Source organism: Eleutherodactylus coqui, chromosome 8, assembly GCF_035609145.1.
Source record: "Eleutherodactylus coqui strain aEleCoq1 chromosome 8, aEleCoq1.hap1, whole genome shotgun sequence".
Lineage (NCBI taxonomy): Eukaryota > Metazoa > Chordata > Amphibia > Anura > Eleutherodactylidae > Eleutherodactylus > Eleutherodactylus coqui.
In genome coordinates, this window is record NC_089844.1 from 186,567,333 (window position 1) to 186,589,517 (window position 22,185).

Genomic DNA, 22,185 nt, shown 5'->3' on the forward strand with positions numbered 1-22,185 from the left:
TTCCATCAGGTTCTCCTCTCCTTTCTCTCCTCCTGTAACATATATAAAGGTCTCCATCATATCCCTCCTCTCCTCCTGTAACATATATAAAGGTTTCCATCATGTTGTCCTCTCCCTTTTCTCCCTCTGTAACATATATAAAGGTTTCCATCATGTCCTCTTCTCCCTTCTCTCCCCCTTTAACATATATAAAGGTTTCCATCATGTTGTCCTCTCCTTTCTCTCCACCTGTAACATATATAAAGGTTTCCCTCATGTTCTCCTCTCCCTTTCTCTCCTCTTGTAACATATATCAAGGTCTCCATCATGTCCCTCCTCTCCTTCTGTAACATATATCAAGGTTTCCATCATGTCCCTCCTCTCCCTTCTCTCCTCCTGTAACATATATAAGGGTTTCCATCATGTCTCCCTCTCCCTTCTCTCCTCCTGTAACATATATAAAGGTTTCCATCATGTCTCCCCCTCTCCTTTATCTCCTCCTGTAACACATATAAAGGTTTCCATTATGTCCCCCTCTCCCTTCTCTCCTCCTGTAACACATTTAAAGGTTTCGATCATGTCCCCCTCTGCCTTCTCTCTTCCTGTTTCATATGTAAAAGGTCTCCATCATGTCCCCCTTTCCCTTCTCCTCTCCTGTATCATATATAAAGGTTTCCCTCATGTTCTCCTCTCCCTCCTCCTCTCCTGTAACATATATAAAGGTTTCCCTCATCTTCTCCTCTCCCTTCTATCCTCCTGTAACATATATAAATGTTTCCCTCATGTCCTCCTCTCCCTTCTCTCCTCCTTTAACATATATATATATATATATATATATATATATATATATATATATATATACAGTTAGGGCCAGAAATATTTGGACAGTGACACAAGTTTTGTTATTTTAGCTGTTTACAAAAACATGTTCAGAAATACAATTTTATATATAATATGGGCTGAAAGTGCACACTCCCAGCTGCAATATGAGAGTTTCCACATCCAAATCGGAGAAAGGGTTTAGGAATCATACCTCTGTAATGCATAGCCTCCTCTTTTTCAAGGGACCAAAAGTAATTGGACAATGGAATCTAAGGGCTGCAATTAACTCAGAAGGCATCTCCCTCGTTAACCTGTAATCAATTAAGTAGTTAAAAGGTCTGGGGTTGATTCCAGGTGTGTGGGTTTGCATTTGGAAGCTGTTGCTGTGACCAGACAACATGCGGTCAAAGGAACTCTCAATTGAGGTGAAGCAGAACATCCTGAGGCTGAAAAAAAAGAAAAAATCCATCAGAGAGATAGCAGACATGCTTGGAGTAGCAAAATCAACAGTCGGGTACATTCTGAGAAAAAAGGAATTCACTGGTGAGCTTGGGAACTCAAAAAGGCCTGGGCGTCCACGGAAGACAACGGTGGTGGATGATCGCCGCATACTTTCTTTGGTGAAGAAGAACCCGTTCACAACATCAACTGAAGTCCAGAACACTCTCAGGGAAGTAGGTGTATCTGTCTCTAAGTCAACAGTAAAGAGAAGACTCCATGAAAGTAAATACAAAGGGTTCACATCTAGATGCAAACCATTCATCAATTCCAAAAATAGACAGGCCAGAGTTAAATTTGCCGAACAACACCTCAAGAAGCCAGCCCAGTTCTGGAAAAGTATTCTATGGACAGATGAGACAAAGATCAACCTGTACCAGAATGATGGGAAGAAAAAAGTTTGGAGAAGAAAGGGAACAGCACATGATCCAAGGCACACCACATCCTCTGTAAAACATGGTGGAGGCAACGTGATGGCATGGGCATGCATGGCTTTCAATGGCACTGGGTCACTTGTGTTTATTGATGACATAACAGCAGACAAGAGTAGCCAGATGAATTCTGAAGTGTACCGGGATATACTTTCAGCCCAGATTCAGCCAAATGCTACAAAGTTGATCGGACGGCGCTTCACAGTACAGATGGACAATGACCCCAAGCATACAGCCAAAGCTACCCAGGAGTTCATGAGTGCCAAAAAGTGGAACATTCTGCAATGGTCAAGTCAATCACCAGATCTTAACCCAATTGAGCATGCATTTCACTTGCTCAAATCCAGACTTCAGACGGAAAGACCCACAAACAAGCAAGACCTGAAGGCTGCGGCTGTAAAGGCCTGGCAAAGCATTAAGAAGGAGGAAACCCAGCGTTTGGTGATGTCCATGGGTTCCAGACTTAAGGCAGTGATTGCCTCCAAAGGATTCGCAACAAAATATTGAACCAAAAAATATTTTGTTTGGGTTATGTTTATTTGTCCAATTACTTTTGAGCTCCTTAAATGTGGAGTGTTTGTAAAGAAATGTGTACAATTCCTACATTTTCTATCAAATATTTTTGCTCAACCCTTTAAATTAAACGTTACAATCTGCACTTGAATTCTGTTGTAGAGGTTTCATTTCAAATCCAATGCGGTGGCATGCAGAGCCCAACTCGCGAAAATTGTGTTACTGTCCAAATATTTCTGGCCCTAACTGTATATATATATATATAAAAAGGTTTGTTTTATATGGTAATATGTGATCTGTCTATGTTTTTTTTATAGTTTAGCTCTAAACGAAGAATCGTCCATCAACACGTCATCATGAAAATGCAAGGAAAGTAGAAGAAAAGAACATTGCTTGGATGCTTGGTCTACGTAAAAAAATTTCCTGCCGAGCAAGATTTTTCTGGAGATGCAAAGGCCACATTCACACATTATGCACAAATGTCCTGGTCTGGCCATGGGTCTTCTAACCGAAACTCACAGCATCACAGACCCGTACGATGCTGGGAGATTAGATCAGTATTCCTGTGGTCAAGCCGGGACATTTATCTGTAATATGGGCTCTAAAATGTGCTCGCTGTACGGTCGTGTGCATGTGGCCTGTGTATTTATGCATTTGCTAATGTTTTGTACCGTTTACTTCATGTTGAAATTTCTAATGTTGGAGAAAATTAAAGCAATTATCCCCTTTTTTCAGGAAAAATCTCTGTTGGGACATAAGGAGGGGTTAGGGGTTATTACCTACAGGTGGTCTTATCCCCTGCCCCTCCAATGCACTGATTCTGGGCCCCGGTTTTTGCTGTTCAAGGTGGTTGCAGCAAGTTTCTAACTACCTAATGTACACTGTGTACTACTATCTGATTGGTCAGTGTTGGTGATATGATCAGTTCTGGCCAATCAGAGAGTAGGTACAGTGATTAGGTAGTCTGAGGATTGTGTTAACCATCTCAGATTGCTGAAAATGGGACCCAGAACTAGTGGATTGCAGGGAGGGCAGAAAAGAACGACTACTGGCATATACCCCTCTTCCTCTGGTCTGGGACAGTATTTTGTCCCAAAACTGGAGGGTCGCTTTAATCACTTCATCACAATAGTTATCTCCTCTAGATGTCTAAACTCTATTATTAAATTTGCGTTTTTCTTGCTTTTCAGATTTTTTTTCCAAGTCTTAGTAAATTGTACTAAATAGCATAAGCACCTCCCCTGTCCTGTCCTTGTTCTACTCTAGCACATGGCACCTCCCCTGTCCTGTCCTTGTTCTACTCTATCACATGGCACCTCCCCTGTCCTATCCTTGTGCTACTCTATTACATGGCACCTCCCCTGTCCTGTCCTTGTGCTACTGTATTACATGGCACCTCCCCTGTCCTGTCCTTGTGCTACTCTATCACATGGCACCTCCCCTGTCCTGTCCTTGTTCTACTCTATCACATGGCACCTCCCCTGTCCTGTCCTTGTGCTACTCTATCACATGGCACCTCCCCTGTCCTGTCCTTGTGCTACTCTATCACATGGCACCTCCCCTGTCCTGTCCTTGTTCTACTCTATCACATGGCACCTCCCCTGTCCTGTCCTTGTGCCTGTCATCTGACTCTGGCAAACAAAATAGTTCTACCACTCCTGCATGTAATTATTGTCCTTCTCTTGTACATCTGTATTGACACCCTGTACTCAGCACTTAGTTGAAGCCCCTTTGGCCGTGATTCCATCTTCCAGTCTTCTCGGGTATGATGTCCCAAGGTTTGCATTCCTGGAGTTGGGGATTTTCTGTCCTGTGTCAGGTTGGATGGGGGCCGTCTGTGGAAAGCCATTTTCAGGTCTTTCAAGAGATGTTCAGTTGGGTACAAGTCAGGGCTCTGGCTGAACCACTCAAGGACATTCCCAGAGTTGTCCCTAAGCCCCTCCTGTGTTGTCTTGCCTGTGTGCTTAGGCTCATAGTCGTGTTGAAAGTTGAACCTTCTGCCCAGTCTGAAGTCCCTTGCACTCTGGATCAGGTTTTCATTATCTCTGTACTTTGCTTTATTCAGCTTTCTACCAACCCTGATCGGTCTCCCCTCCCCCAGCATGATGCTCCCACCACCATGCTTCACTGTAGGGATAGTATTCGGCGGGTGATGAGTGTCGCCTGGTTTCCTCCAGACAAAACACTTAGAGGCCAAAAAGTTCAATCTTAGTGGCATCAGACTAGAGAATCTTGTTTTGCACAGTCTGAGAGTCCTTTACATAGTAACATAGTATGTTATGCTGAAAAAAGACAAATGTCCATCCAGTTCAGCCTGTTTCCACCCCTGTTGTTGATCCAGAGGAAGGCAAAAAAAACAAACAAACAAATGAGTCAGAAGCTAATTTACCCCATTTTTTTTTGGGGGGGGGGGGAGACCTTCCCAACTCCATATTGGCAGTCAGAATAATGCCTGGATCAACATTTGAAAGTTCCTACCTGACTCCAAGACCCCGCTTATTATTTAATGTCTATATCCTGTAATATCATCTAGTCCTTTCTCAAGCTCCTCTATGGATTTTGCCATCACCACACTCTCACTGCTTTTACAGTAAAGAACCCTTTTCTGTGTTGGTGATTAAACCTGCTTTCTTCTAGACGTAGAGGATGCCCTCTTGTTACCGTCACAGTCCTGGGTATAAACAGATCATGGGAGAGATCCTTGTATTTTCCCCTCATGTATTTATACATAGTTATTTGATCTCCCCTTAGTCATCTTTTTTCCAGGGTAAATAATCCCAGTTTTGATGCCTATCTGGGTATTCCAGTCTTCCCATTCCATATATTAGTTTAGTTGCCCTTCTTTGAACCCCCTCAATCACTACACCATCTTTCCAGTGACCAGAACTGTACACAGTATTCCATGCGGAACATGGACTCCATACCTTGTTTCATCTGTTTTTTGGCTTGAAAAAGACCTCTACAGGTCGAAACGTCGCCTATTTTTAAACTATGAAACAATAAAGCATGTTCCTTTAGACAAGGAGTTTTTTTTGTGCATCACTATATGCTGCCACCTTTTCTGCTACACAGTATGCCATGTGGAGCCTGACAAGTGCCTTATATAGTGGGAGGATAATGTTCTCGTCCCTCACCCCTATACCTCTTTTAAGGCACCCCAAGACTTTATTAGCTTTTGCAGCAGCTGACTGGCATTGGTTACTCCAGTTTAGTCTACAATCCAGGTCTTTTCCACCTTACATTTCCGTAGCAGAACCCCATTTAGTGTATATTGGTGACATCCGTTTCTCCTGCCCATGTGCATAACCTATCAGACAGCTCTAGGAATTAAATTAGGGGGCCGCTGGATTCTTGGGAAATTTCAGGGCAGCAGAAATGTTTCTGTAGCTTCTCCTGATCTGTGCCTCCATACAATCCTGTCTCTGAGCTCCGCAGGCAGTTCTTTTCTCCTCATGGTTTGGTTTTGGCTCTGATATGTATTGTGAACTGTGAGATTTTATATAGACAAGGTGAGGGTCTTTTAAAATTATGTACAATCAGCTGAATCTACCACCGGTGACTCCAATCAAGGTGCAGAAATACCTCAGAGATGATCAGGAGAAATGGAAGGCCTTCAGCGCTAAATTTCAAGTGTCATACCAAAGGGTGTGAATACTTACGCCAATGCAGAATGGTAGTTTTTAATTTTCTTTTTAAATTACAAAGACTCCTAACATTCTGTTGTCACTTCGTCATTATGGGGTCCTGAGTGCAGAATGATGGGGTGAAACAAGGCCACAACATAACAACATGTAAAACAGTGAGAAGGTCTGAAAGCTTTCCAAATGCATTGTATGTGCGTAATCTTTGTGTATATATGTGTTGTGGCAAGTGGGGTTACTTACCTGCGGATCACCGACCTCTCGGACCGGAAATGGGCACCACACATGAAGATAGATGCTCTGGTGACAACAGTTCTTTAAAACTGTGGCCTTCCGGTTTTTCTTGCACACAGCACATCAATGTAAATACAATCCAGTACATGATATCCTGGGATTCACAGCCATCGCTCGATCTTTCTCAGCCATTCAGTTAATGACATCACTGAATGGCTGTGATTGGTTTATCGAGCGCCGGCTGTGATTGGCTGGCGCTTGATCTAATCACAGCGCTTACTTACACAGCGCTGACGGCGGGGCAATTTAAAGCTGAGCAGGGAGATGACAGCGGTGAGAATTCTCAAGCAGCTTGCCGCACCGCCGGAGAGAGCATCACGCCGGGGACACAGACGCCGTCTGGGAGGTGTATATAGTGTTTTTTTTAACCTAGTATATACTGGAGTATAGCTCGGCTTATACTCCAATCAATAAGTTTTACCAGTTTTTTTGTGGTAAAACGTATTGTCTCGGCTTATACTCGGGTCAGCTAATACTCGAGTATATACGGTATATTGTTTGCTTATTATATATACAATATTGCATTTCACTATATTTATGAGAGGCTACGTTCACAGTTCCATCAAAATTTCCAATTTTTGGTCCAAACATGATAGCAAGACAAAAATAATGGAGTCAAGGTATGAAAGTGTTTCCCTGTCACAGTTTGATGGAGTTACACAATCATGGTGTAATAATTCTACCCAGTTATGGTCTGGGTTCAGTTTTATGAATAATCTGCTTTGTTGGCAATGAACATTTATGGTTATGATAACTCAAAAAGATGCGAATCATGAAAAAACAGTCGAGTGTAAATGTGCCATAAATAGGGGAGTATCCAGGCTGAGTGCCTCGGGTAGTATGGGCTGTGCATACGTCCCTGAATAGAGCCTATGCTTGGATCTATTCAAAGGAAGGTCCAGGAATAGTGACTTGTATTGTGATATCTTGGCTCCTTCTTGCACCTACGCAGAAATGTACGCCGGATCCGATCTACTGTACGTTTCTGGTATAATTTACCCCAGCTTCCGATGTAAATTATGCACAAATGTGCTGGTCTAGGAGAGCCATGCCCTCTCACGTCCTGCCACTCCCTCTTTTCGGCAAAGCGGTGGACATTGGGAAGACCACCAAAAGTTGCAAGATTTTTTTCTCCCGGAACTGGCGTAAAAACATTTATGAATGTCCCCCTGTGACTTATAGTCTGTGTCCTTAGCTAAGCACCTCCTCAACCCTTTGATCCAGTCTGTGATTTAGATTAGTATTTTAACAACCATATTACTACTTGGCTCCTAAGTACGAGAAGTCCATGCAACTCTCTTAGTCATTCAGAGCTGGCGAAGGAGAAATCTACCTCATCAATAAGTTGATGGTGGTAATGTAGCTAAGTTGGAAGTTTCCCACATGTCACTGCTTCTCTGACAAGAGTCCTTCACAGTCAAACTGCAGAAAATGTGGACATTGTTCTGTGACATGACTATATTGCTTAGAGCTCCTGGCCACATTTGTCTTATGAATATTCATAAGGCACCTCCCTTCCTTCTTCTCTGTAGTAGTGAGATGTTTGTTTTCTACATTATTGTGAAAAACATTTAAAGCTTAGGTTAGCTTGTGATGCCCGTCACTACGTAAGGAATTAGAAAGCTTTCTGGAAAACAATTGAGTCCACCACCAATGGCTGCCTCTCTACTTAACTTAAATATTGGTATCAGGCTTTTCATGGCCCCAGTGGTCAACATACGAATGAAGGATCCCTGAAAGAAAAAGGGAGAGGGCCGGAGGGATAACAGCAGTGTACAACCTCAGCCGTTGATTTGAAGTTGGATGTCATGGAAGCAGCTACTGGGGAATAAGAGACAGCTAATGACTAATGAATCGTATAATGGTTGAAATACACCTGTTTACATGTTGGGATAACTGTTAATCAAATTTTTGTTTTTTTGGTTGCACTTGTTGCGTCCCTCCTTATTGAAAAGCAAAACCATACTGCAAAACAGAGATTTTTCCTAGGCAAATATTGTTTTCTTGGGCCTAAGCTCTCTTGTATCCAAATGGCAATTGTATTTCAGTGCCATGTAATTTTAAATGTTTTATTGAAAAGTTTAATATTGCATTATTTATTATGCTAGAAGTACTTTAGAGAGTTTTATTGTCGCACTTACCTTATAGCACTGATGTACATCTATCCCCTACTGTAACATCGGTATCTGACCATAAATTCTTCGGAATTCAAACGTCAGGGACGGCTTTCGTTAAAAAAGGGGGAGATGTGTGAGGTGTCCTAGAGACACTTGGTGTAGTATCAAGTGAGAAAACAGCTAGCTTAAGAGATGTACACTCTTGACCAGTTGTTCCCTGGATAAGATGATTGAAAGATAAAAGGGGCCTAATCCTGGCTAAAAGTATCCCGGGGTCTTGGTGAGAAAACTCACATAAGCAGTATGGGAGCAGACAGAAAGGTAATAGCACTACCTTCACCACTTTCAGAATGGGATGTAAAAGACTGGATTGTAAGGAATGTTGACCCTTTTCACCACCTGAAAGTTGAATAGACATGAGTTATAAATTAATCTGTCTGATTCCTTGACCGTTCTTTTCATGGTAACTACTACATTACACCATAGCATCACACCAGGGAACAGCAGCCAGCCTGTACCATCAGTCCCCAACCTTTCACTGTGATGTATCTAGGTGGAAATTATAATTCAACCACCGCTGTGATTCCAAGCTCCAACTGTGGGGCATTGCACATGCAGTGTATGGGCAGCAGAGCCGATTCCGTTTTGAACGCTGTGGCTGGTATGAAACAGTCACAACATAAGATATGTAATAATGGGTATGATCAGTGCATGACCAGGGAACCAGGAAGATATACCAGGAAGTATAAACTGCCTTTAATTTTCAAAAGGAGATAAGCAATGAATTTCAGGGTCAAACAGAACTCTAAAGGCCCATTTAGACACAACGATTATCGCTCAAAAGCCATCTTTTGTGCAGTTTTCGTTATCCTGTCACTCATCGTTGTCTTTCAGCATGCTGAAAGACGACGATCATCCTTATCAGGGATTCACAGCAGGATACAGCTGATACTATTGTTTCAGCTGTATCCTGCTCCCTGATGACAGGCTGGGTATGAAGAACAGAGCGGTCCAGCTCTGTTCTCCATACCCCGCTCGGAGCGCTCGGCTGTATAACAGCTGGAAGCCCCGCTTGTCTTCTGCATCCTCCGCTCGGAGCACAAAGTGATAACTCAATGTTTTAGCGATCATCTTGCGATGTAAACGACACAAGGATTATCGCTCAAAAGACATCTTTTGAGTGATAATCGTGTCTAAATGGGCCTTTCGTCAGATCTGTCCTCCATACTGATCTCGCAAACCATGACAGTTTAAATGGCCCTGTCATCGTCTTTGAGTCCCATAAACTACATTATGGGTCCCAAAGGTGAGCTGGTGGTGGTTCTGGGGAGCTACTTGTCATACTCATTGGGTCCACTGATCCTGGGATATGGTTGTCTGATATAAGCGGTGCAGGGACAGGATTAAGAGCATAGTAGTGGGAGTGCGCATTGGCCCTTCAAGAGACTGGATGGGAGTGTGCATGAGCCCTGTGGGCAGAATTCAGGCAGCGCTCTGCAGCTGTCCTCTCCAGTCTGTAGAGCTTGCACTTTTCTTCCAGGTCACATGACCATCACTCTGAGATCACTCCATGTCCTGCAGTTAATAGCACAGATTTATGACAACTGTCATAAAGAAAAACTGTCCTTCTTGCCGAGAGCAAGAGTACAAGAGCAGAGTCCAAAATGAAAGTATTGCAGTATATTGTAGAAGCAATCGGATGATTGTTCAGGTCCCCTAGCAGGACTAAAGGAAAAGCAAAAACAAGTTCAATATAGACTTTACACTTTTATTTATTTATTTTTGTAATGAAGAAAACCCTTTTCCCATTTATAGCATAAAAAATTACAGATATTTGCCACTGTGACATACAGAAAGGTCTGATAAATTAAAATATTTACCCCAATGCCATCAGATAAAAATAGACAATGCCAGAATTGCACTTTTTTGGTTTCTCTGGCTCCAAGTTAAGATTGAATAAAAAGTGATCAAAAAGTTACCGATAAGTGGTACCCATAAGTGGTACCGATAGACATTGCATGTCACCCCACAAAAAGGAAACCCTCACACAGCCTCATTGATGGAAAAACAAAACAGGTGTGGGGCCGCAATATTAACTTTTTTAAAGTAGGACAATAAAAAAAGCTCTATAAATTTGGTATCGCTGTAATCATACCGACCCAGAAAATAAGATTATCATGTCATTATTACTGCACAATGTACTCTATGGAAAGCAACTATCCACCTTCTATGTTGGCCACAGTCACATGCCAACCCCCTGGTCACACAGCAGTAAGAAAAAGGTGACCCCCTCTGCTGGAGTCCAATAACAGGTCCTCCAATACCTGAACAGAAATGTGGAGGGAGATGTAGAAGATGCCTTCAGGAGAAACCCGAGGGCTGCAGGTGTGACCACTTATGGAACACTTACTAAGGTGGATACATAAATGAAACAGCAGAGGGCACTATTCTAAACATTAGTCCTGTAAGGCTGGGTTCACACAGAGCGGATTTGCCGCGGAAATTCCGTGTGGAATTTCGCAGCGGCAAATCCGCATGCGGCCACTAATCCTGGGATTAGCCAGCCATGTGCACGAGATTTCTCAGAAATCTCGTCCACACGGGACGGCAAATCCGCTGCGGCTAAGCCAGCAGAAGCCGCTGCTGCGGCGCGGATTTGCCGACCGCAGCATGTCCATTCTTTTTTTCTTTCCTTGCAGCCGCGCTCTCCTCTATGGGAGCGCCGGCCGCAGCAGAATTGCGAGCAGTCGTGCCGCCTCAAAGCCGCCGCGGGTTTTTCCGTGGCGGTTCTCCCAGCGGAGATCTCGTGGTTTTTGCTGAGGCCAAACCGCGGGATTTGCGTCGGGAATCCGCCCCGTGGGAACCCAGCCTAATACATGAGAATATAAACAGCAGAGATCACTATTTTAATATTACTGCTGGAATATCTGGGGATAGAAACAGTAGGGGACGCTATTCTAACAGTAGTACTGCAAACTATAGGCAGAGAAACAGCAGGTGGCGCTATTCTAACATTAGTCCTGTAACATCTGGGGATATAAGCAGCAGGTGGAGCTAGTCTAACATTAGCCCTGTAATATCTGGGGATATAACAGCAGGGGGTGCTATTCTAACATTAGTCCTGTAATATCTGGGCATATAAGCAGCAGGTGGAACTATTCTAACATTAGTCCTGTAATATCTGGGGATATAAGCAGCGGTGCTATTCTAACATTAGTCCTGGAACATCTGAGATATAAGCAGCAGGGGGAGCTATTCTAACATTAGTTCTTTACACTGATGAAGGGCAAACACCCTGAAACAGCTGTCTGTACATGGTGACTGCTTTGCTTTTAATTCCCGGTCCTTGTTATGAGGCTTGTATAAAAAGTCTGATTTTTGCCTGAAGGAATGCTGCCTTACAATAGGTGGCACTGTGGAGGTTTTAGTCCATTTTCCTTATTAACATTAGTCCTGGAACATCTGGGATATTAACAGCAGAGAGTGTTCTTTTAACATTAGTCCTGGATTAGTTGAGGATAAAAACAGCATGTGGCACTATTCTAACATTAGTCCTGGAATATCCTAGGATATAAATAGCGGGGAGGGAGGGGCGGCTATTTAAACATTAGTCCTTGAATATCCGAAGATGTAAACAGCAGGGGACGCTATTCTAGGAGCAGTACTGCAAAATCTTGGCAGAGAAATAGCAGGTGGTGCTATTCTAAGATTAGCCCTGGAATATCTGGGGATATAAACTGTAGGGGGCGCTATTCTAACATTAATCCTGGAATATCTGGGGATATAAACAACCGGTAGCTCTATTCTAAAGGGCCATTTACATGGGACAATTATTGCTCAAAATTCGTTCAAACAAATGAATTGAGTGATAATCATCCAGTGTAAATGCAAAAAAATTGTTTATTCGTTATCACTGACTTTCAGTTAGTATAGAGTCATTGCTGGATCGTGGCCTTGCCGTTCCGTGTAAATGGTCCCCACCCAGCGCTTTACATAGAATGCCAACGAGAAGCCTGCGATTCAGTGATGAATTCTGCCTGCTTTTCACGGACGCTAACGACCTTAGCAGAGACAGCAGCGTTCATGCAGTCGTGTAGAAGACTGTCATCCCGTCTAAATAGGACATAACATTAGTCCCACAATATCTGGAGATAGAAAGAGCAGGTGGCGCTATTCTAACATTAGTCCTGGATTGTCTGAGGATAAAAACAGCAAGGAGTGATACTGAAACATTAGTCCTAGAATATCCAGATGAAAAAAACGTAGGGGGCGCTATCCGAACATTAGTTCTGGATGATTTGGAGATATAAACAGCAGTTGCTGCTATTCCAACATTATCCTAGATTATCTGGGTATAGAAACATCAGGTGGCGCTATTTTAACATTAGTTCTGGAATATCTAAGCATATAAATAGCAAGGGGGCACATTTTAAGCATTAGTCCTGCAATATCTGAGGATAAAAACAGCAGGGGGTGCTGTTCTAACATCAGTCCTGTAATACCTGGGCATAGAAACAGCAGGGGATGTGATTCTTACATTAGTCCTGGAGTATAAGGAGATAATCCATCTGGAGACACTTTCCACACATTATTTCTGGGATATGTGGAGATACAAACAGGAGGTGGCGCTATTTTAACATTAGTCCTAGAATATCTGGGGTTAAAAAACAGTATGTGGTGCGATTCTGACATTATCCTGGATTATCGGGATATAAACAGCACGAAGCGCTATTCTAACATTAGTCCTTGAATATCTCAGGATATAAACAGCAGGGGGCGCTATTCTAACATTAGTGCTGGAATATCCACAGAAAAAAAAGGAGGTGGCGCTATTCAAACATTAATTCTGGCTTTTGGGGGGATATAAACAGCAGGCAGTACTATTCTAATATTAATCCTGGAATATCTGGGTCGCGCTATTATAGTTTCTACGTCCAGTGGGCGCACCTCCTCTAAGCACGGACATATGGGAAATTGAACTGTGTACTGGACTCACAGGCAGACATAACATAAGGACTGGCAAATGACCAAAACACGTACCAGGATACCAGCATGCATAACCAGATGGAATAGCTATCATATGTATGAGGCATTGGTTCATGAATTGGCCAAGTCACTTAAAGGGGTTGTCTCGCGGCAAACATCAAAATTTTACATTATCCCATTCCCCCTGTCACCCCCCTGGCATAAAATAGCATTTTAAAGCGGTTTTTAAACCGCTTGCTACTCACCGATGTGATGAAAGATGAACTTATAAAATTCTTCTCCCAAGATGGCCGCCGGTCCTTTCCCAGGGATGCACTGCGGTTTTCTCCCATGGTGCACCGCGGGTCTTCTCCCATGGTGCACCATGGGCTCTGTGCGTTCCATTGCCGATTCCAACCTCCTGATTGGCTGGAATCGGCACACGTGACGGGGCGGAGCTACGCGATGATGCGTAGAAGGGGCGGAGCCAGAACACCGCTCGTGCCCGGACCGTCCAGAAGGGAGAAGACCCTTCTGCGCAAGCGCGTCTAAAAAAGCAAGAAGACCCCGAAATTAGACGGAGCCATGGAGACGGGGACGCTAGCAACGGAGCAGGTAAGTGAATAACTTCTGTATGGCTCATATTTAATGCACGATGTATATTACAAAGTGCATTAATATGGCCATACAGAAGTGTATAACCCCACTTACTTTCGTGAGACAACCCCTTTAAGCCCACGAGTCCACATCACGGGTCCTCGTTGTCTCGCAGGTCCCTACTCTTAATGAGACAACATCCACAAGAACCCTTCCGATAAGCATGGCCCCACACTTGAACTTAAGGAGCTAACTCGCCCAGAGATGGTAAATGATCCATAGCAGGACAGGACACAGTTCACACCAATTCACAACACACCAGGTAATGCATACCACACAGAACAGGAATGCTCATACAGCACGCCTGGCCACCTGCACAGACCCAATGAACACATCGCTGTTCACACTAACGCACAAGGTAATGCAAACCACACAGAACAGAAACCTTACTCAGAACTCACATGCATACAGCTAGTAAACCATAGCTAGTCCAAGTGTCCTCACACCAAAGGGAAAGAGAGTCAACCACCGTGCTCTCATACAGGGAACAGTGTCAGGCATCACGCATCTGACCATACGAGACATCAGACATCTGGAGGCCGCATCTGTCAAAGGGGAAGGAAGAGGGGATCTGCATAAGATGCAGATGGGGGACTACAGGTGTCCAGACTGTCCTCAGGGAAGGTGAGAGAAACATTTCAGACTAACAAACATAATACCAAGCTCTGAGTGGGGATAACACAGAATGAGTAAAATGACCAACATCCTCTAGCAAGAGGAGCTGATATTTACGTGCAGCAGACCAGGGGGATTGGCTGGATAAACTCCATACCCAGCCAGATCAATTATCCTGCAGCAGAGAAGGTGTGCTCTTTGAAACCTGTAGAACCACAGGTCCCAGCAGCACAACCTAACACTAATATTAGTCCTGGAATATCTGTGGATATAAACAGTAGAGGTTTTCTATTCTAACATTAGTACTGAAATATCCAGGGGGTAGAAACAGCAGAGGGCACTGTTCTAACTTCAGTCCTGAAATTTCTGGAGATATAAGCAGGAGGGGGAGCTTTTTAAACATTAGTCCTGGAATTTCTGGGGATGTAAACAGCAAGTGGCGCTAATCTAACTTTAATCCTTAAATATTTGGGTATTAATTCTCTTAAAGTGACAGTAACCTATTTATCTACTGCCATCCAAAATACATCTTTCATCCCTCGCCACCATATACATGGGGATTACATCAGCGGGACAAGAAACCTTGAACTTATCCTTATTACACATCTTCATCATAGTACTCCATAATCAACATCGCACTCTGTACTATTCCTCGAAAGGTTCGTAGTATCACTAATCTCATGGCCTCACACACCGCACGTACATTAGTAAATTTCGGAGCTCCGTGTCACTGCGGGGAAGGAAGGAGGGAAGGAAGGAAGGAAGAAACTCATAGGTATCTCAATAATGTGTAGTAGATAGAAGGATGGTGATAACTACAAGTCATAGTATAGAAGGTCATAAGGGTTACATGAACCTCCTTCTAAAAGGTTTCCAATTTGGTGCACTCTCAGAAGATGTGAAGGAGGGAACCCCCTGCAAGGTGACATTGCCAACAGGTAGGGAAGACTAAGGGAAACATGTTATCTAATTTAGTGGGCATGTAGTGTCACTGGAATAACTTGTAACCTGCCTCTTCGAACTTGCTAGCCATAGAGGACTTGTGAGTGAATGCTAAGAATCTATCCACTTGAGAGGCTGAGAATGTGGAGTCAAAATCTCTTTCCCGTTTAGTCAGGTCAGGTGGCACAAAGTCTGCAATTGGGAAAATTAAGAGTGAGTAGAAGTCGGCGAGAGAGTGGCAGATGGTCCTGAACCTGAGCGCGTGAGCGCAAAATGGGTCACGTCTTTCTTAGAGCTAGAGGGTGGGGGAAGGGAGGCAAGGAAGTGTGAGAGATGAACAACTCTCCAGAAGCCCACAGGCAGTGCGTCATTCAGGGCCTGAAGTTCTTCATGGGATAGCCACCTAGAACCAGTCAAGTAGTATAGAGCTCTACACCTACCAGCTAGCCTCCACCAATAGAAAAAGAGAATAGGACTAAAAGCTGGCAGTGGAGAAGGCGCAACACTCCAGGTTAAAGCAAGTAGGAAATGACCAGAGGTGTGAAAACTTCTCCTTTTATTTAATACAATACGTGATCAGCATATGAAGACGCGTTTGGGGGAGAACCTTCATCAGTTTAGCTGGTGTTTAAAACATACAAGCAATATGTGGGTCCCAAAAGGGTTAATATTGAGATCCTCTGTGCCTGTGTGGTGAGGGTCAACGCCTCCTCCACGGCCAGCTTTAAGGCCTATTCTCTTGCTCTGTCATGCCCACCCATGCTCAGGCAGCACCTCCACCATTGAAGATACCATTCTACACTTTTCACCTTATATGTAGATTCATCCCTCACAAGTAACACGACTGTACGGGTTTTGCTCCACCCCTCTCTCTTTTTGTCCTCCTTATCCACAACTACCAATGGAAAGGCCCTGGTTCAAAGCTGGAAGGGAATTGCAGATCCAATTTTAATTGCATTATAATGTTTCTTCTTATTACACTACATGTCACTGAGATCTAATGGGTCATTTGGGAATAATCCAAAAAGCAAAAGAGACCAATGATTGGTGATTCTCTGGTACTCTAGTGGGCCAGTCTGACCCTGGTTGGGCACACTCTAGAACTTTATGGAAAATATGACTAGAAGAATGGAGGACGCATGGCCAGCCTTAGCCATGTGCAACATGTGCCACCGCACAAGATGCCTACCCATAGCTTGTAGGAGGGTCCTTTTGGGACCGTATTTGTTGTCAGCTGGGTTCTGCTATTATATCTATGCACTGAGGATGGTTTGCGCTGGATGTACTCGGCTTGCTTCTGGGACCGTATTTGTTGTTAGCTTGGATCTGATATTTTATCCATGCACTGAGGATGGTTTGTGCTGTATGTACTCAGCTCACTTCTGGGACGATATTTGTTGTGAGCTTGGGTCTGATATTATATTTATGCACTGAGGGTGATTAGTGCTGTATGTACGCAGCTTGCTTCTGGGACCGTATTTGTTGTGAGCTGGGTTCTGGTATTATGTCTATGTACTGAAGATTGTTTATGCTGGATGTACTCAGCTTCCTTCTGGGACCGTATTTGTTGTCAGCTGGGTTCTGATATTCTATCTGTGCGCTGAGGATGGTCTGTCCTGGATGTACTCAGCTTGCTTCTGGGACCGTATTTGTTGTGAGCTTGGTTCTGGTATTATATCTATGCACTGAGGATGGTTTGTGCTGGATGTACTCAGCTTGCTTCTGGGACGATATTTGTTGTGAGCTGGGTTCTGGTATTATATCTATGCACTGAGGATGGTTTGTGCTGGATGTACTCAGCTTGCTTCTGGGACGATATTTGTTGTGAGCTGGGTTCTGGTATTATATCTATGCACTGAGGATGGTTTGTGCTGGATGTACTTAGCTTGCTTCTGGGACCATATTGGTTGTGAGCTTGGTTCTGGTTTTATGTCTATGTACTGAGAGTGGTTTGTGCTATATATACTCAGCTTGCTTCTGGGACGGTATTTGGTGTGCACTGGGTTCTGATATTATATCTGTGCGCTGAGGATGCTTTGTCCTGGATGTACTCAGCTTGCTTCTGGGACCGTATTTGTTGTGAGCTTGGTTCTGGTATCATATCTGTGCACTGTGGTTTGTGCTGGATGTACTCAGCTTGCTTCTGGGAACATATTTGTTGTGAGCTGGGTTCGGGTATTATTATATCTATGCACTGAGGATGGTTTGTGTTGGATCTACCCAGCTTTCTTCTGTATTTGTTGTGAGCTTGGCTCTGATATTATATCTATGTACTGAGGATGGCTTGTGCTGCATGTCTGTAACTTGCTTCTGGGACCCTATGTTTAGAGCTTGGTTCTGGTATTGTACAGAGGACAGCACAGTAGACCCCCTGAGGACCAACCTATAAACTGTCCTGGATGTTGTGTACTGAAGGGGGTCTCCCCTCGTCCCTCTGTGATACAATGTATCTCTCCGGTAGTCACATGACCGCCCAGCGCTTTGCACACATTGCGGGCGGCGCTATGCAGATACCTGCAGGCCGGTTGGCTGCGGCTGTCGCCGTGTGCAGCTCTCTGTAGGTCGCCGATCATATAAGGACTGACGGGAAGCCGTAAACACCAGAGATCGCAATCTAGAGGCTCCCGGGGGTCGCTGCAAGGGATCGGGGGTCCCGGTTCCGTGGTGCCCCGTCTTCTCGGACTTTCCATAAGGCCATTGCTTTCCAACTTCAGCTACAGTGATAGCTAAGTGCGGAAAGACAGAGAAAGCGAACCCCGACGTTGGAACCCTTTATTTAGGAACTGCAAAACCTGGAAAACCTCCCTGATATCAGAAATCATCATGACTAAAGGAAAGGACACAAAGTCTGCGGGATGCTCCGGTGAGTGCAGCTCTGGGGGTGCTGTGATGAGTGCAGCTCTGGGGGTGCTGTGATGAGTGCAGCTCTGGGGGTGCTCTGGTGAGAGCAGCTCTATGTAGGGTGCTATGATGAATGCAGCTCTGAGGGTGCTCTAGGGGTACTCCGGTGAGTGCAGCTCTATGTGGGGTACTCCGGTGAGTGCAGCTTTGGGGATGCTCTGGTTAGTGCAGCTCTATGTGGGTGCTATGGTGAGTGCAGCTCTGGGGGTGCTCTGGTGAGTGCAGCTCTATGTAGGGTGCTATGGTGAGTGCAGCTCTGGGGGTACTCCGGTGAGTGCAGCTCTATGTGGGGTACTCTGGTGAATGCAGCTCTGGGGGTGCTCTGGTTATTGCAGCTCTCTGTGTGGTGCCCCGGTGAGTGCAACTCTTGGGGTGCTCTGGTGAGTGCAGCTCTGGGGGTGCTCCAGTGAGTGTAGCTCTGGGGGTTCTCCAGTGAGTGCAGCTCTGTGTGTGATGCTTCTGGTTAGTGCAGCTCTGCGGGTGCTCTGGTGAATACAGCTCTCAGGTGCTCTGGTAAGTGCAGCTCTGTGTGGGGTGGGTGCTACAGTGAGTGCAGCTCTGGAGGTGCTCTGGTTAGTGCAGCTCTGTGTGGGGTGCTATGGTAAATGCAGCTGTAGGGGTGCTGTGTGTGGGGTGCTATGCTGAGTGCAGCTTTGTGTGGGGTGCTCTGGTCAGTGCAGCTCTGTGTGGGGTGCTACGGTGAGTGCAGCTCTGGGGGTGCTCTGGATGAGTGCAGCTCTGTGTGGGGTGCTACAGTGAGTGTCGCTCCAGGGGTTGCTTTGGTGAGTACAGCTTTGGGGGTACTCTTATGAGTGCAGCTATATACCGTGTCAGCTGTCACTTCTTTGGACCCCTATGTAGAGGGACTGCAGGCAGCCACCTACTGAGCTGTAATGGCAGATTCCTGCCTTGTAGGATCAGCTCTGGCAGTATATACTGATATATACTGTATATGCCGATTCTTGTAGCATCCTATGTCACCTCTTTGCCTCTTTGTAGGATCAGCTGTAACCAGTATGGACAGACACATACACTCCAAGTCACAAGTTTTAGAACAGCTCAGTCTTTAATTGCTATTATACAGTTTAATGTCTCTGATGGATTTTCAAATGAAAGCAGAGAACAAATAAATAAGTTAAGACGAAAATAAATAATGAAGTCACTTTGTTTCACCAAATTAAACCTAGATTTGTGACTTCCCAGCCGCCCCTCTCACTGATATAACAGTTTTACACCATTCTTTCTAGAACTGCATTCAAAGGTTATTTAGAACTTTCTTCCCAACATTGTTGCAGAAGTTCCCACAAATGTGCTGCACTTGTAGACCGCTTTGCTTACACCCTTCTGTCCAGTTCATCCCAAACAAACTCTATGGGGTTTAAGTCGGGAGACTGTGCAGCTCATTCCATTTTTTGAAGCCTTCCGGCTTATTATTGTCTTCTTAAAGAGGTTTTCCAGGGAAATCTATCATCAGGATAGGTCATCAATAGTTGATCAGCTGGGGTCCGTCGCTTGGGACCCCGACCGATCAGCTGAGCGGGCGCATGCTGTCAGCCCCACAAATGCACAGATGTCGGAGCTGAAGCCTCCGCGCCGACATCTGTGTAGTGGCCGGCGCTTGTAACTGCAGGCACGGCTCCCATTGATTTTAGTATTTTTTACTGCTATAGGGCTTCTTTGCGAAATTTGCAGCGTTTATTTTTTTCTGCAGGGGTCTATCGCGATTTCACGGTAAATTGCGATTTTGCGCGATCGCGATTTTAACATTACAAGTCCCATAGACCCCTGCAGAAAAAAAATGCTGCGAATTTCGCAGGGAAAAAAAAACGCCAGTGGGTGGGCGCCCTTACTGTGCAAACTTTGCAGCAGTGCGCATAAGGGAAAAAACCAAAAAAACAGAAAGATAGGTCCTGCGCTATCCTTCCTTGCACATATAAAAACTAAGTGCGAGAAAGATAGGACAGGCCTATTTCTTCACACGTGCGGTAACACCGCACAAGAATCACGCCGGTGAAAACGAAACCATTGAAAAAACACGGTCATCTGTTTTAGCTCTCAAGCTATGTTTGAAGATTATGTGCGTGAGGTGCTGAACACGCCAACTGCTGGTTCTCGAAAACTTGACATCTGATATTGTAGTGGTCTTCGGTCAGCCGGACCCCTTCCTCTCAGTTTCCTCCAGCTTTCAAGTGCCACCGTTTTTGGATGCAGGTTACTGCGTCTGACAGCGTTTTGTTTTTTTTTTAAAGCGTGAAAACTAGGCAAAATAGAGCAGACAGCACTCGAAAATCGATGATTGCACGGACGTCTGCAAGGCCACACTGAAATCAATGGGAGCATTATACCAAGATTACCGCGGTGTTCAAAACGCGGCGGTAATCGTGGTATAAAAACCGCATGTGTGAGAGTTGCCTATGGGTTATAAGTGTCTGACGTTTTTGGTTAATTGCCTTTTTTGCCATTACAATAGCAGTGTGCTCTGTCCTTAAGAGCAAAACTTTCCAAATTCTGGCGGATGTTGGTCAAAAGGAGTGTTGTCTCTCCTTAAGGAGAGCACCCAAAAAGTGTGTGGAGACACCTAGGGGGTGAGTGAGTCGAGGGGGGCACCGTCCCTCCCAAAGGAGAGCACCCACAAGGGGTGTAGGAAGACAGCTGAGAGGTGAGTGAGGAGACTTATAAGTGGGTAATTTATGCAAATAAGGAGGATGGAACAATGCCTCTCTATTGGCAGCGCCAATCTATTGGATGGCTGCATTCCTTCTAGAAAGTGTTGTAATGTAGCCTGTACCACCACTGATTGTAAAGAATCAGGGCAAAAACACAAGGGGCATACGCTAATACTTTCGCCGCTATGGAGTGTATTAACAAATAAACCAAGTATTTTTTTTCCCCCAAACTAATCAAACTCTGTGCTATAGTGCGCAAGTTTGGAAACAAAGCGGGAAGAAAGGTTCTGCCCTATCTTTCTCACACGTAGTATTAACGTGTGAGATCCCGATAGTGGAAACAAAACCATTGAAATCAATACTTTTGTTTCGTCTTGTTATGCGGCCGTGAAGCCGTTGGAAAGTAATGTATGGAAGTTTGCATCCACTTTCAAACCATAATCGCTTTCTATGCTGCAGAGCAGCGGTCCGTGATGTGTTCCCTCAAAAAAGCTCTTTGGTTGAAATCATAAATTCAATTTATTGTTACCTTTCAGGTTAAAATTTAATAATGTTTCTATGTTTTTAACTTCCTTTTGAATCATTTCATGTTATTTGTGGGCCCTGAACTGTGTTAATGTCAAAAATAACTACAAAAATTGAGGTGTTCTAAAACCTTTGAACAGATTTGTGTTTAGTGGATTGCACATAGTGCCCCACTGATTTGTAATGGCAGATTCCTCTCTTGTAGGCTCCTGCGTCAGCTATTTTACCTCTGCCCGGTTTCTCATGTACCTCGGTCACTCTCTGTCCACCTGGGTGAGTAGAAGTCCTTCTTTCTTTCTCTTATGATAGGATTGTTACTTTATGGTTTCCGCTATATCGGTTTCATCTTTTTGACTATTTCTCGACTCTCTTGTGCCCTGTCATGTTTTGGAAGAACAGCTGGGTGACACCTGAGCAGAGAAGGTGGATTGTCTGCCCGCTTTTTCTTTTGCCACCTCTGCTGTCTCTGTTGCTCTCTTCTCATTTCATCCCAACAATTAAGGAATCTGTTTTGTAAAAAATATCTTTTCTCATCTGAAATCCGTGAAATGAAGCAAGAACATTTTTTTTTCAACATCTCGGAGGGGCCGGAATGTTCCCTTCATTCTGCTGATCTTGT

The 22,185-nt window shown here is 44.4% G+C and overlaps 2 protein-coding genes across 3 annotated transcripts in view; both read left to right on the plus strand.

Moving 5' to 3' along the window:
- ANKAR (ankyrin and armadillo repeat containing) overlaps positions 1-2,972 on the plus strand; it is a 126,612-nt gene extending 123,640 nt beyond the window's left edge. For both annotated transcript variants that reach the window (XM_066577111.1, XM_066577110.1), the window contains exon 23: positions 2,561-2,972. In XM_066577111.1, the coding sequence (XP_066433208.1) occupies positions 2,561-2,603 (43 nt within the window). In that variant the 3' untranslated portion in view covers positions 2,604-2,972. The remainder of the gene's footprint in view (positions 1-2,560) is intronic.
- A 15,058-nt stretch (positions 2,973-18,030) lies between these two features.
- The window catches only part of SLC40A1 (solute carrier family 40 member 1), a 48,967-nt gene continuing 44,812 nt past the window's right edge, over positions 18,031-22,185 (plus strand). Inside the window, exons 1-2 of the mRNA XM_066577114.1 lie at positions 18,031-18,337; positions 21,772-21,839. Of these exons, the coding sequence (XP_066433211.1) occupies positions 18,298-18,337; positions 21,772-21,839 (108 nt within the window). The 5' untranslated portion in view covers positions 18,031-18,297. The remainder of the gene's footprint in view (positions 18,338-21,771; positions 21,840-22,185) is intronic.